At 39.0% G+C, this 15,724-nt stretch overlaps 1 protein-coding gene across 1 annotated transcript in view; it reads left to right on the top strand.

The window, feature by feature from the left end:
* The window catches only part of EPHA10 (EPH receptor A10), a 943,825-nt gene that overhangs the window by 422,961 nt on the left and 505,140 nt on the right, over positions 1-15,724 (top strand). Inside the window, exon 5 of the mRNA XM_077481808.1 lies at positions 262-597. Within this exon, the coding sequence (XP_077337934.1) occupies positions 262-597 (336 nt within the window). The remainder of the gene's footprint in view (positions 1-261; positions 598-15,724) is intronic.

Here is a 15,724-nt window from a genome sequence, read left to right as displayed (position 1 = left end):
CTTTCAAGAATCTTTGTGCTTAATGTCATGTTTTCACTATGTGGACATTCATAACATCTATTGTGGGGTCTTGTAATTTATTTATTATCTGATTTCAGTATATGGCAATTCATTTGTTTATATATAATTAATTGTATTCTTTTTTATCAAATTTGGATCTCAATTTATGAAATAGAGGTTTTGCACATTTGATTTTTTTATTTTATATTATTTTACATGTATGACTGGTTTCTGTAAACCTTGTTTGTTTTTCTATTCCAGGTACACCTTCGGCCCCAAGAGATCTAATTTATAGCATGAAGCAGACTACCTTAGTTTTAGAATGGAATCCACCGCTGGATACAGGAGGCCGAGGGGACCTCATGTACAATATTTTCTGTGACCGTTGCTCCATTGCCTTTCAACAATGTGAACCCTGTGGCAGCAGCATTGGTTATGTTCCACAGCAGATTGGATTAGTTGAACGGACAGTTACACTGGTAAATTTGCTGCCCCACATGAACTACACTATTCGGGTGGAGTCTGTAAATGGAGTTTCTGACTTTAGCATGTATACTAAGCAGTTTGCCGAAATTAACATCTCAACCAGTAATGCAGGTACTGTACGACTTTATCCTTAACCCTTTTTTTGCATTTAGAAGATATATCAATTTTTATTTTGTCCATCTTATTTCCATACCTTGATCACCTAGAAACTTTTAAAATGCAATGCTTTCAATAATGTATGCATTATGGGGAAAAAAAAAACTACCTTGTCAGAAGGAATTACAGCTATTTTCTTCTGTAAAAATATGACAACCTACTTTTGTGGGCGTAATACCTTGACAACAGCTATTACAGCTTTCATATAGTCGACAGGAGTGAACCATTTAAAAAGCAAAACATTTCAAGAACATAATGATCACCCCATACAAGTAAGCACCAACAGTCATTACATCTATTTCTTTTTTTCATTAAAAGAATAAGAGACATAATAAATAATTTAGGAGGATTAGTTGGTGATGCATTTTTTACATTAATTGTAATTATAACCTGTTGCAACAATTGATAAATACAAATAGCATGGGACAGAAGATTGCATAATGCTCATTATGATCATCATCAATGAGTAACAATTAACAAAAGAAATTTAGAGGTATCCCCATAGAGCAAAAGTATTATTTGTGTTAATGATTGTGAGCATATTACATTATTCCCTTTTACATTGTTTGTAAAGAGCCAGGAAAGAATTTGTTTCTCTGTATCTGAAATTTTAGTTTTAACTCAGAATAAACAATTAAAATCTCTCTGTCTGACATTCCCCCGTTATTCGCTTTTTACCGCATTATCAACCCTCATTACCTAAGGCTAGGTTCACATATGTATGGGTTGGCAAAGGATGCATAATTGCACCCGTTCCCAACCTGCTTAGAAATGTGCTGCTCTTTAGCAGATGCAAAGGGGTGCCATTAATTCTTAATTTTTTAATACACTCCCACACATCGGCACCAGACCCCCTTTTTTGCATATGTGAAACTGCATGGTGCTGCAGAAAAAATGGGTCAAGGACTTCTTTCCTCATACTTCTTACAGGAGCAGCCCATTTAAATGACTTGGCTGTTTTACCTGCAATGTCCATGTGCAAACACACACACACACACATACTGTATGTGAACCTAGGCTTAAATGGGTATCGCTATTCAAATTTTTTTTTCTGTTTTGATTTATGGTAGAATGGCAAACATTTAAACCCACCTACATTTTTTGTTCCATTGGGGAGATTTGTTTTCACTTACTTTATTGGTTTCAACATCTTTAGAGAAGCAATGAGAGTGCCACATCATTAATCATAGAGACCACAGTCCATTAATGCACAACTTGCTACTTTTGCTCTCTGTTTTCACATGTGCAATCACTAAGGCCCCTTTCACACTGGGACGGTGCGGGCGTCATTTTAGTGGTGTGGTTTTAACCCCCGCTAATGGCCGAAAAAGGGTTAAAACTGCCCGCAAAGCGGCGCTTTGCTGGCGGTATAGCCACGCTGTCCCATTGATTTCAATGGGTAGGAGCGGTGAATACAACGCTCCTTTCACCGATCCAAAGATGTGGCTAGCAGGATGCGGCTAGCGCACCGCTCCAGTGTGAAAGCCCTCCGGCATTCACACTGGAGTGAAAGGGCCCGTTTTTTTCAGGTGCTATACACTCGCTATTTTTAGCGCTGTAGTGCCTAAAAACCGCCCCAGTGTGAAAGGGGCCTTATAATAACCTAGTAGGTCCACAGCATATACAAGCCCTGATGAGGAGGAAAGGTCTACACCCCAAAATGTGTTGACTGTCTTGTCTCATCCTAATGAGAATTTAATAAAATTTAATTTGGATTAATTTTGTGGTTCTCTCACTGCTTCATTTACATTTTTCTACTTCATTCAGAACATCTAGTCGGGGGCACTTTGTTACATGTGAGCAGCCTCACCAAAGATAGCCAGTTTAATTAATCAAACACGTCATTTGCATTTCTGAATATCAATAAGAAGAGATCGAGTGCTTCTTGTACTCTAAATAGGTTTCCTCAGAATTAAATTAACAACATTACTGAAGTCATTCTATAAGGCTAATTATATTCCCTTACTAAAACACAATTAAAGAAAACTTAAGTTCCTTCAAACATAGGCCCATCTCCTGGTTGGGTAAAATAAATACATTTAAAATGAGTATTATGCCCAAAGTGCTTTATAAATTTCAACTGCTTCCAATCACTGTTCTGTGGAAATATTTTCAGAAACTTAGAACTCTTATATTGAAGTATATATGTGCACATAGATGCCCTAGGATTGTATGATGTGCTGGCTAAGGAGAAGAAAGCAGGTGGGTTGGCATTGCCAGATCTTAAAAAATATTATCAGGCAGTCACTATTTTTACAATTAGTAGATTGGGTTCACAATAATAAAAATAAATGTTGGGTGGAGATAGAGTTTATACAAAGTAAAGCAGATTTAAGAAAAATGGTTTGGATTCCACGGTTATACCGAGATTTAGAAAATAGCCCAAATCCACTGATAGGGAATGTTCTTAGAATATGGAATAGTCTGTGTAGGCATTACGATTGGGAACATAATTCACCTTTGATTTCATAAATAGACACAAATTATAAAACATTATATAATTATATACAAAATAGACACCTGGGAAAGAGGATTATATATATTTTGTCAGATGGGCAAAAAAAGGTAATAATACAGTTACAAGATGTGATAATAGGAGATAGGATTTGTTCATTTTTCAAATTAAAGCAAAAATAGGGTAGTATGCTACTAGATAAATTGAGACATGCAACACATACAACACTTCACACAAATGTTACCACAGCCACTACGCGGAAAACATAGAATTAGGTCAATAAAAAAAACAGTTTAGCTCCCCATCTAGTGTCCAGCACAGCATTTCAAAAATATATAAGGTACTAGTGAAAGAAACAGAAGCTGAGTTCTTGCCCCATCTTGAGAAATGGGAGCAGGAACTAGGAGTAAGCTTAACCTCCCTGGCGGTATGACTATGTGTGATTTTTGAAAATGGTACATTGTTTTTCATGGAATGTTTTGTTTTATATCGTAGGCCTGTAATTCAAATCAAAAACACTGAAATTTGTCCAAACAAAGGTACAATATTACTAGTCACTGTAATACCAGACACTGCATATTGGTTTAGTAAACTTCGAGGGTATGAAACATTTTGAGACATGGGACTGCACAAAGTCCGACGTCACAATCAGGACAATGGAAAGCATCCCTCTATGTCAAAAGCAGTTTTAGACCAACTAGAAAACAGCGATAGTGAATTAGAATAACTTTTGCAGAATGCATATTGATTTAGTAAACTTCGAGGGTATGAAAAATTTTGAGACATGGGACTGCACAAAGTCCGACGTCACAATCAGGACAATGGAAAGCATCCCTCTATGTCAAAAGCAGTTTTAGACCAACTAGAAAACAGCGCTGGGGAATTAGAATAACTTTTGCAGAATTTATACTGATTTGTGGGGAAATTTGTCCTCAAACACTGAAAGTGATGACAGTGATGATTCTGTGACTGAGCTCAGTGCTGCGTGATCTGTACCACAGCCAATAGAGCACCAAGTTTGCACATCACTGAGCTCAGTCACAGAATCGTCGCTGTCGTCATTTTCAGTGTCTGATGAAGAATTTCCCCACCAATCACTATCACTCAATTCTGCAAGTGATTCTAATTCATTATCTCTGTTTTCTAGCTCTAAAACCACTTTTGATGTAGAGGGAGGCTTTTTGCATGCCATGGACGTTCTCAAGTTTCCAGGTAGAAAGAATGGTAAAAGTTCAGGCAGGGCACTGGACTTCACAAGAGGTGAAATGATTTGATACAGTAATGTAATCTACAGATTACAACATATTGTGTATGTTTTTTTTTTTTTGTACTTTTTTTAATTTGCCGCCTGGCTCCGCCCCCTTGCATCACCACGCTCACAGGGAACAGTGATACATCAGGCGGTGGATCCGGATGGAGGATACAGTGGGAAGACATCCCAGGATCCTAGGGACAAGATAAGTACCTGTACCTGAATACTGTGTTGTAATCCCGAGTGTGGCTCAGGGTTACCGCTTTTGGTACTGAAAATTAACCTCGAGCTACACTCAGGATTACCGCTAGGGATATTAAATGAGCACCAGAGAAGACTACTAAAATTAGCCTGTTTTTCTTCAAAGGACACTAATATTATAGAGAGGAGCTTTAAACTCTTAACTAGATGGTATGAGACCCCGCAGAGGGCACGCAGCTTTGGGGTGGGAGTATCCCCTCTATGTTGGAGGGGATGAGGTTCGCCGAGGACCTTCATGCACCTATGGTGGGAATGTACCAAGCTACAGGTCTTTTGGAGGGAGAGCATTGAGGTTTTCCAGGAAATAACAGGGGAGCGTATGAAGGCGGAACCCTGGGGATGCTTATTTTATAAGACCAATAAACCCAATATAGGATATCTCTGGTACCACATCAGTTAAATGCAGCTAAAGGCCTGATTCCCAGATACTGGCGAACACAAAAAAAAACAAGTGAGAAGGAATGGATAAAGAAAATCAATCAGATATGCGCTATTGAAAAGACAATACATACAGAGTAAGATTTAATAGAGAGACATAATGATACCTGGGGGAAATGGCAGGATTTTAAGAAAACGGGGAAGTAATATTTATACAGGAGAATGAGAATATATGGGAATATCAATATCTTGAGATGTAGAGAAGTGGCTATTTGGAGAAGATTAAGAAGGGAAAAGGTGGGAACCTAGAATGGAGAGGGGGTGCGAAGTATATATATATATATATATATATATATATATATATATATATATATACACGAGTATGTGTATGTATATATGACTCTCCTCTTTTTTTTCTTTCTTGGGGAGGAAAGGGGGGATATGGTTTAAGTATGTGGATTGGAATTTTGTATAAGTTTGACAATGTTTGTTTACATTGAGATCCTTTGAAAATCAATAAAACTATTAAATACTAAATAGATTTCGACACTGTAACAGGAAGTAAGAAGAACTCTCCAGTATGGACGCAGACAACAATAAATGAGCCGATAGAGGTTCCCCACTTTTTTTGTTCCTTGCTGTGGTGTTCCTGTTTCCTAACTTTCGTTGTTGTCACCAGGACAAGAAGTTCAGGGAAATCTCCCAAACAGGTTCGCAAGAGCAAAAAATACTTGACTGGGTTTCTATCCATTCTCTGCTCAAAACTAAAAACAATGTTTTTGTTAGAAAAACGCTCAGTGGTTTATTTATACATTTTTCACACCCAAGATTGAATCTGATTAGATTCAATTGCAATTGGATTCAATTGCAAAAATCCTGGGGTATGACTCCTGAGTGAAGGTTGTTTGAATCTTATGTGAATAGACCTTGGGGTGTATTTAATGATATGGAGTACTGAACAAGTAAGATTTAGGCTTTGCATGGGAGAGGTTGACCAGGAAATGAGCTAGGATATGGCTCTACAAATATCCCTGTCCCCTCCTATCAAAATCCATTCACAACCAAAATATTATTTTGAAATTGACTGATCTAACTACATGAAAAGTACATAAGCAGGGAAATGCTACTTTCATTTAGGAATTTGAATATTGTTTTTTAGGGTCTGGTATCTAAACAATTTCAGAACTTTTGAAAGACAATGTCACATCTGTAACCACGAGTTGATCTTCTGATGTCACATCTATGTTCTAAAGCATTCTGAATCCTTATTACTCAGCTTGCTATAACTGAATAATAAGGGCTGTCTACAGAAGCATATTCTGATTCATCTGTTCACAAGGAAGAAATCTAATATCCTACCAGACTGGCAAAAAAATTATCTTGAAACCAATGTTAATAAAACAGAGACATGACAAATATAGGGAAACAAATGTTCTTTCCCAAAAAATGTGGCAGCTGTAGCCTGCAGAAGTTATTTCTAGACTGATAAACTGATTGTTTTTTACTTTTAAATCTGTACATGCACTTTAATATTTGCTTTCTGTGTTTTTTAAATTTAAATGTGCACAAATATGTATGATGGCAACGAAGGGGCATATGTCAGTATGTCTTTCATTTATGTAGAACAATTGTTTGGATGTTATTTTAAACCTAAATATTTGGATAGCATAAATGCACAGTTAGCGAATTCCAAATTTAAGGATAACTCTCCTAAAGTAGGTTTATGCTTCACTTAAATAAGTGATACACAGGTTAAACTAAGGCTTTATATACACAAGCATTGTTTAACCACTTAAGCCCCAGACTATTTTGCTGGCCAAAGACCAGAGCACTTTTTGCGATTCTGCACTGCGTTGCTTTTACTGACAATTGCGTGGTCGTGTGACGTGGCTCCCAAACAAAATTGATGTTCTTTTTTTCCCTACAAATAGAGCTTTCTTTCGTGGGTATTTGGTCACCCCTGTGGTTTTTATTTTTTGCGCTATAAACAAAAAAAGAGTGACAATTTTGAAAGAAGAAAACCCATTATTTTTTAAAATTTGCTATAATAAATATTACCCAAAAATATATAAAAAAACTATTTTTTTCCTCAGTTTAGGCCGATATATATTCTACATATTTTTGGTAAAAAAAAAACGCAATAAGCGTTGATTGGTTTGAGCAAAAGTTATAGCGTTTACAAAATAGGGCATAGTTTTATGGCATTTTTATTAATAATCTTTTTTTGACTAGTAATAGCGGCGATCAGCAATTTTTATCATGACTGCGAAATTATGGCGAACACATCGGACATTTTTGACATGATTGTCATTTATACAGCAATCAGTGCTATACAAATGCACTGATTCCTGTGTAAATCACACTGGCAGTGAAGGGGTTAACCACTAGGTGGCAGTGTAGGGGTTAAGTGTGTCCTGGGGAGTGTTTCTAACTGTGGGGGGCGTGGCTGTGTGTGGCATGTCACTGATCTCTGCTCCCGATGACAGGGAGCAGAGATCAGTGACACTGTCACTAGGCAGAACAGGGATATGCTTGTTCACATTAGCATCTCCCCGTTCTTCCTCCCAGTGAGACAATCACGGGTATCCCCACGGTGATCGAGTCCACGGGACCCACAATCTGACTCACGGAGGTCCATGCCGGTGCATGCTGCCATCGGTGCGCGTGTGATGGCATGGTGGCAAATTTAAAGGGACGTACAGGTACGCCCATTTGCCTGTTCGTGCCATTCTGTCGACGTATATCGGCGTGCGCAGGTCGGAAAGTGGTTAATTATAGTTTGTATACCCTTTGTCTGAAATACAACAAAATTAACAAGTATTTACAAAACATTTACCATGCTTCAAGCAGCATTTTTAAACTCTTGAAGTAGACCTGTATCGTCACTTGACATTATGTATTTACAGATGTATTATTGTAATGAAAATGCAGTTCTACTTTAAAGTACTCCAGTCTTGGAGTGCTGCATACAGATCCAGGAATGCTGTCTTGTTGCAAACTTAGAAGTACATTCACACCAGCTGCTGCATTACAACTGGTGTTCAGTACAGTCCAGCCAGGTCAGCACAGTGCTGATCCGCCAGTCTTGGCACATCACACCGTTTACTTTTTCTTTAAAATAAATGTTATTGAAATGTCACACAGACATCTCATAAAGTTCAACTGGCCGCCACATGGTTCAAGGCAGTGGATTGCCTCATGCTGCACTGTGCTGAAAAAAGTATGGCCACCCAACACAGTCCCACCGCATCTGATATGAACATATCCGAATCACTGTTGCAAAGTACCAAAAGTCTGCTGAAGCCTAGCTTGTTTATAACCAGCAGTTAGGGAAATCTAAAATGCTAATTTCCTGAACTTGTGAAGGTTAGTTCACCTTCTTTCACTGTTTATATCATATAGTGGATTATTGGGCGAGTACTCAGCACTACAGGGAAGTGTTAAAATGTGCATATCAGTGTTGATTCAGAGGTCCCAGCTCACCCAAGGAAATTGTAATAGCATTTGTGGGTACTCCAAAATGTGCATATTTTAGTGCTATTCAAATTTTATAAACATTAGGCAACTAATAACTGTGTTTGTTAAAAAAAATTGTACATTTTTGCAAAATCTGATCCTCTCTAAACTAGCTGTTACTAGCTACAATTAAAACAACTATGTTGCTAAACAGAAAGTGCAATCAAAATATGCATTTTAAATAAAATGGTAAATGCTTACCCATCTCCCTGACTGCTCAACCAACACCACACTACTGAAGAGAAATCCAACCCCAAAGTCTCTGCAAAAACCTACACTTAAAAACAAAATACTTACCCATCCCATGATACCAAACACTGCAAATCACCCCCAAAGTCTGCAGAAACTGTCACTTCTGGGAGTGTCAATCTCTGATGCCCCCCTTGAGCTCAGTGATTCCTCCCACCAACCTCCACATTACTACAAAGTTCAGCAGTGATGAAGGAGTTGATGGATGGAACCACTGAGTTTAGTAAAGAGACACAGTAGATTAACAATTCCTGGAATGGGTAAGTATTGGATTTCTTGTTTGCATCTTTATATCTTTTTACATGTTTTTTTTTTAAATGACAGGGTCATTTTAAACACCGAAGTGTTTGGGGAGTTTTATGTTAAATCCGAATGCTGTTGTAAGAACATAGAATTGACCCTTTGTTGTTGATTCATTACAGGTATTTTTTATAGACCGTTATGCAGTGCTTGTACATTCACATCAGTACCAGCCCACAATCTAAGGTCCGTAGGTGCATATCTCACATAGGAAAGCCAATCTACCTACCAGCACGTTTTTGGGGCACAGGGAAATTCCATACAAGTAGTGTCCCAGTTGAGTTTTGAACCAACAACCCCCAATGCTTCAAGGCAGAAAAGCCAACTATTAGGTCCCTATGCTCCACTAGCAGGCAAAGCCTTATCCCTAGGAGTGGTGATCTTCTAGCAATATATATATATATATATATATATATATATATATATATATATATATATATGCATATATATATATATATATATATATATGCATATATATATATATATATATATATATATATATATAACAAGTTTATATTTTCAAAATACAGAATCAGAAATTTATAAATGCAACATTCTGTACAGCTTGTCACGTAAGTCTGTACACTATCCACTGCTTATCTGTGGCTGACAGAACAGGACAATTCAATTTAAACTCTAAGAATTTAGGATAATTTTTTTTTTAAAAAAGCAGCTTAGCTTATTTGAAAGTCAGACTGCAAAGGTACAGTAGATTTGGCACTGTCAATGGAGTAGATTTTTTTTATGATTCATTAATTTTTTATTTCAATAAATTTTTATTAATTTATAAAGGATATACAAAGGCAAGTGGTACAGGATATGTTGACTTTTACAATTGTAATTAACAGTCAATGTAATAGAGGGAGGGAAGAGGGGAGAGGGAAAGAAAGGGTGAAAAAGAAACGGATAAGTAGGTGGTTACAGAAACAATAATGCAAATACTGGTTACTACACAGGATATATCTTATCAGGGTTAAGATCTAGTTCACAGAATTCTTATATTTGTTGGTGCAAATTTTCCATTGCTTATCAAATAGATCGCACTTCAATGTATTTATGGCAAGAGCACGCTCTATAGTGTGGTGTTGGTTCACTCTTCTAATCAGGTCAGAGATGTTTACCGTCATGGCAGTTTTCCAATGTTGTAATATCATGGATCTAGCAGAAAGAAGGATGTTGGAAATAACAATCCGCATATCATGCGGAAATTGTTCAATACCCATATGTAAAATTCCTAGGGATGGATTGGGGCGAGTGACAATACCCGTGAGCGATGTTATAAGTTGGAAAACTTGATTCCAGTAACTAACCAAGTTGGGACACTCCCAAAACATGTGCAGTAGATGTCCTAGCTGTCCACAATTTCTCCAACATGTATTTTGGGCAGATGGAGAAAATGTTGCCAGTCTACACGGTGTGTATTGCCACCTGTTAATTATTCTAATAGTCATTGCCCAATGATTAATAGAACGGGAGGCTTTTTGGATTTCTCGAAATGTGGTTGTCCATTGATCATCTGTAAATGATTTCCCTAAATCCGTCTCCCATTTAGCAATCGGTTTTGTTTTCACAAAAGATTGTTTAGCATGTAGAAGGGAGTAAAAAAGCGAAATGCCTTTCCTGGTGGGGCGTTCTCGAGTTAAGAAGTTCCACGCACTGGATGGCATTGTTATAATAGGGGGAGGGTTACGTTTTAGAAAATGTGCCACTTGGATACATGTAAACTGGTACTTGTTGGGGAGATTGTATTGAGCCATAATCTGTGTGCTGGAAAGAGCTGTACCATTAGACAATAGGTCTTGGATGGTATGTATACCGTGGTTGGGGAACTGTTTTAGGGACAGCATAGGGATTTTATGCTCGAGCACGCTAAGCGGAAATTTGTATTCCACAGCATTTTGAGAGTTATGGGTATGATGTATGAAGAACCTCCATGCTTGTAGGGAGGCTATAAGGGTGGGAGCCATGGAATGGAGAGCCCAGGGTTTCCAGACATCACTCGCGAGTAATGCCACTAGATCTGGTATTGGGGCTATATGCCTTTCCAGCTCAACCCAAGGTGGTGAATCTATAGTTTTGAACCAGTGTTGGAGTTGGTCCAGTCTAGATGCCCACAAATAATCAGAAACATCAATCAGTCCTACTCCACCTACTCGGTTATGCGGAATCAGGTTGCTAGGAGAGCAGCGAGCTTTTTTACCATTCCATATGAATTTCCACAGAGTAGTAGACAAGGTCTTAAGGAAATGGGTTGGGATAGGTATAGGTATGGATCTGAACATATACAATATGAGAGGGAGAACTAACATCTTACATGCTGCCAATCTGCCCATCCAGGATAATTCGGTCTTGGCTATACATTTGAGCGTTTCATCTATCTTTAGAAGCAATGACTTAATATTGACGGAGACTAGAGTTTTCGTGGAATTAGTAATTTTTATACCTAAGTAGGGTATGCCATCTTCTTTCCATACATATGCAAGAGTGGTTTGAAGTTGGAGTTTGATACGTTTGTCAATTCCTAAATCTAGAATCAATGATTTGGCGAAATTAACTTTATAGTACGAAATTTCACCAAAGTTTTTTAAAGTTTCATGGACTAAGGGGAGAGATCTGGTCGGGTTTGTCAGCATCAGTACAACGTCATCGGCAAACAGGTTAATAACGTGGTTACGAGATCCTCCGCCTCCGCCAGAGGCTCTATCATAAGGTTAAAAATGGTTGGAGATAATGGACACCCCTGACGAGTGCCATTAGAAATAGGGAAAGGTGTAGAAAGCATTCCAGCTGTTAAGACTTGGGCGGATGGATTGGAATATAAAGCCAACATTGCGTTAGAGATAAAACCTTGAAAGCCAAATTTTTGTAGAACTTCCTTCATGTAACACCACTCCACCCTATCAAATGCCTTCTCTGCGTCTATGGAGAGCAGCAGAGAAGGAGTTTTAGTTAAATTAGCATAATGAACAATGTCAATAATACGTCTTGTAGCATCAGAAGTTTGTCTCCCCCTGATGAAGCCCATCTGGTCGCTTTTAATTAAAGAAGGCATAAACTCTGATAGTCTAAGGGCGATAAGTTTGGCGTAGATCTTTATATCTGTGTTCAGGAGAGAAATAGGTCTAAAATTACTAGGGGTAGTGGGATCTTTACCAGGTTTGGGTATAGTGGTCACGTATGCTTTTAACATTTCATTTGGAAAGGATGCTGAGTGTGCTGCCTGTGTGAACATCTTTTGGAGATATGTGGAAAGAATAGTGGAAAAGGTTTTAAAATATTCATTATTTAGTCCATCAGGACCTGGGGATTTCCCATGAGGGAGTGAAGTAATGACTGATGTTATTTCATGGTTTGTGAACGGTGAATTCAGCAATTCAAGCTGTGATTCGGAGAGTTTAGGGAGATCTAAATCTTTGAGAAAATGCTGTATTTTGGGAACAGTGGGTTGAGGAGTGTGGGGGTCGGTGTTAAGGTTGTAAAGCTCACTATAATATTGTGCAAATTGGTTTGCGATTTCTTGAGGATTGATTACTTTATGAAGGGATGTAGGGTGTATCAGGTGGGAAATCCTAGTTTTGGTGCATATTGCTCTAATCCTATTTGCAAGATATTTACCTGCTCTATTCGCACAGGCATAGGTACGTAACTTCAAGCGTCTAAGGTAGAAATCATAGTTTTGGGCCAAGTGATCTCTCAATTTTTCTATAAGAGAGGTTATTTGGGTAGTCCGCTGGTGAGAGGGAGATGCTTTGTTGAGGGTTTCTAAATTGTGGATATCGGAAGTAATGGAGTCTATGGTTGCAGTATACTTTTTTTTAGCTCTAGCTCCTAGCTGGATAAGGATGCCTCTAATAAACGCTTTGTGGGCATTCCAGATTGTGAAGGGACTCTCTACTGAATGTTAATTTTGTTGGAAATATGTTTTAAGGTTTTGAGAAATCAGTTCTTTGGTATCGGGGTCCTGTAGTAATCTAACACTGCAGCGCCAGATGGGTGAAGAGGGAGAGACACCCTTCTCATGAATAGAAAGTGATATGGCAGAATGGTCAGACCACGTAATATCATGTATCTCAGAGGATGAAACATTTTGTAAGGTCCATTGATCTGACAAAAAAAGTCTATTCTGGAATAAGACCCATGTACATGGGAGAAGAAGGTAAAGTCTTTCTCGTTGCTATGTGTGCATCGCCAGACGTCGTACAGTTTTTCAGAGTGCAGGACCGTATTTAGGCAGGTGTTGTTGTTGCGTTTAGCATTAGAAGTGTCAAGTTGTGGGTCGACAATGAGGTTAAAATCGCCACAAAGAATGAGACTACCGTATTGGATAGGTTGTATTTTACGGAGTAGTCTATTCAAAAACCTAATCTGTCGGGTGTTTGGAGCATATAAAGATACAATGGTGTACGGTTTAGAATTAATATCACCCTGAAGAATAATATAGCGACCATTGTCGGCTGTGATGGATTTCTTGAGATGGAAGGAGACCGTGTCACGGATGGCAAGAAGGACACCTCCGCTTTTTTTATTCGGGTTATTTGCCAGGAATATATGTGGGTAGTTTTTATGTGTACATTTGGGATGGTTGTCCTGTTGAAAATGAGTTTCCTGTACACATAAAATATCCGCCTTTAGTTTCTGAGCTTCTGTCCACAGCGAGTAGCGTTTCACAGGGTGGTTGAGGCCTTTGGCATTAATGGAAACAAAGGTAATGGTCATTTTTCAGGTAAGAAAAAAAGATGTGTAAGTGTACTCACAGAATCCTTAGAGAATCATTAGAGTCATCTGAGCTCCATGAGATTGACAGAAGAGATGCCGCTATGGTATTTAGAGATGTAGTAGAACAGGGGATGAAGAGTCCATCACGTGTAGGTCCAGTGCTAATGGAACAAAGGGTGTAACCACAAAAATAAACAATAACGTATAGAACAATAAAAATAGAATCATATAAGCGATCCATATGCAAACAAAGCTGCAAAAATGACAAATGTCAGGGGTAAGAACAAGGAAAGATGAAGAAATCCTTGTGCCCAGGGAGAGAACATATTTGTCAACGGTGTGTGATTATTTACTGCCATCAGTGACATTTTTGGGGGCTCTTCTGTGTGAAACTACTTGCCACTCATCCGGAATAGGGCGTAGTTGTGTTGCAGGTGGTTCCAGAGGGTTTTGTTGTGGAAGTATGCCCCATTGACGCAGGAGTGCGATACCTTCAGCTAAAGTAGTAACTGTGTGCGTGGTACCATCATGTGAGATGGACAATTTCGCTGGGTAACGCCATTTATGTGGTATATTGTGGTTGCGTAAGGCCTTAGTGATGGTTGCTAAGTTTCGGCGCAATTGCAGAGTATGTCTTGATAGGTCAGGGAGGAGGATCAATTCAGCATATTGAGATATGTTGTTGCCTCGAGTACGAAACGCAGTCATAATTTGTTCCTTGATATGATAGTAATGCATCTTGAGCAAAACATCCCGAGGGGTACCTTCAGGTAGAAATGCTGGCTTGGGGATTCTGTGAATCCTGTCAATGGTCAGTTCCTGAGGAGATAATGTGGGGATAATGGTGGAAAATAGCGTGTGTACATACTGCATTAATTGGTTTGGAGGTATGGCTTCAGGAATGCCTCTGACTTTAATATTGCACCTCCTAGAGCGGTCCTCAAGGTCTGCTACTTTACTCTTTAGCCATGTTATTTCTTCATCATGGGATTTGTGGGCCTCTACTAAAGTATTGAAAGAAGTTGTGCATTCCCCTATGTTATGTTCCATTTGGTCCACTCTATTACCTAGTGCCAATACTTCTTTATGGCAGTTAGTGATTTCTACAGTGAGGTCAGCTTGTATGGAGGCTTTGAGTGACATAAGCATCTCCTTAAGGACCGTATCTGAGACCGGTCGATCGGATGTGGGGTAGGCCGCAATCAGGTCGGATGCCGGTGGATGTATAGCGTGGCCTATGGGAGCGGATCCGCTTACCTCCATGTCCGCTCGGTTTACCTCAGGAGAAGATATCCGTTGCCTTTGTTTGGCTGGGCTTCTAGTCGTGGGGCTATTCGTTCCCGAGGAGGAATCGCTGAGGGAAGTCGTTCGGAGGTGAGATTGTTGCGAGGCCTGCTCTTGAGTTTCAGTCACGCACGGACCGGCGCCATTTTGTGTGATTCCGTGCGCCTTGAAAAGGTTCGGAAGTTTCCGCGGCGGTTGTTGACTCTTTCTATTTTTTGGCATCTTCGGTAGAAGCGAAGGTGTCTACCCTGCGTTATAGATAGGTTTATGTGGAAATATGTCACCAATGGAGTCGTTATAGAGTTGTTCTCTCCGGTGGTCGAACGGAGCTCTCAGCTCAAGGGTCCATCTTAGCGCTCGGTCGCCACGCCCCCCATGATTCATTAATTTTAACTAGAAGTAATAGGTATAGAATTGGTAAGCAGAATACAGAGGTTGGGGAGTTTAAGAACATTTTTTTTTTCTTTGTTCTCTCTTTTTAAAGCAAGGCTCTTTCTTGCCTCCCTTCTTTCTTTCCCTTTGTTGAATATTCCTGACCAATATCGGCTCATTCGTGTTTTTGTTTGGTGCATTTATCACAGCTAAGAGCTGACTTACATACTTGCCAGAGGATTTGATTATTACAGTTATGGCTTTTAATGTGCATAGCTTGGAATATGGTGTGCATATAG

Source organism: Lithobates pipiens, unplaced genomic scaffold (assembly GCF_037356315.1).
Source record: "Lithobates pipiens isolate NorthernLeopardFrog02 unplaced genomic scaffold, aLitPip1_a1.2 Scaffold_16, whole genome shotgun sequence".
In the NCBI taxonomy this organism is placed as follows: domain Eukaryota; kingdom Metazoa; phylum Chordata; class Amphibia; order Anura; family Ranidae; genus Lithobates; species Lithobates pipiens.
This window is presented reverse-complemented; position numbering and strand designations above follow the sequence as displayed.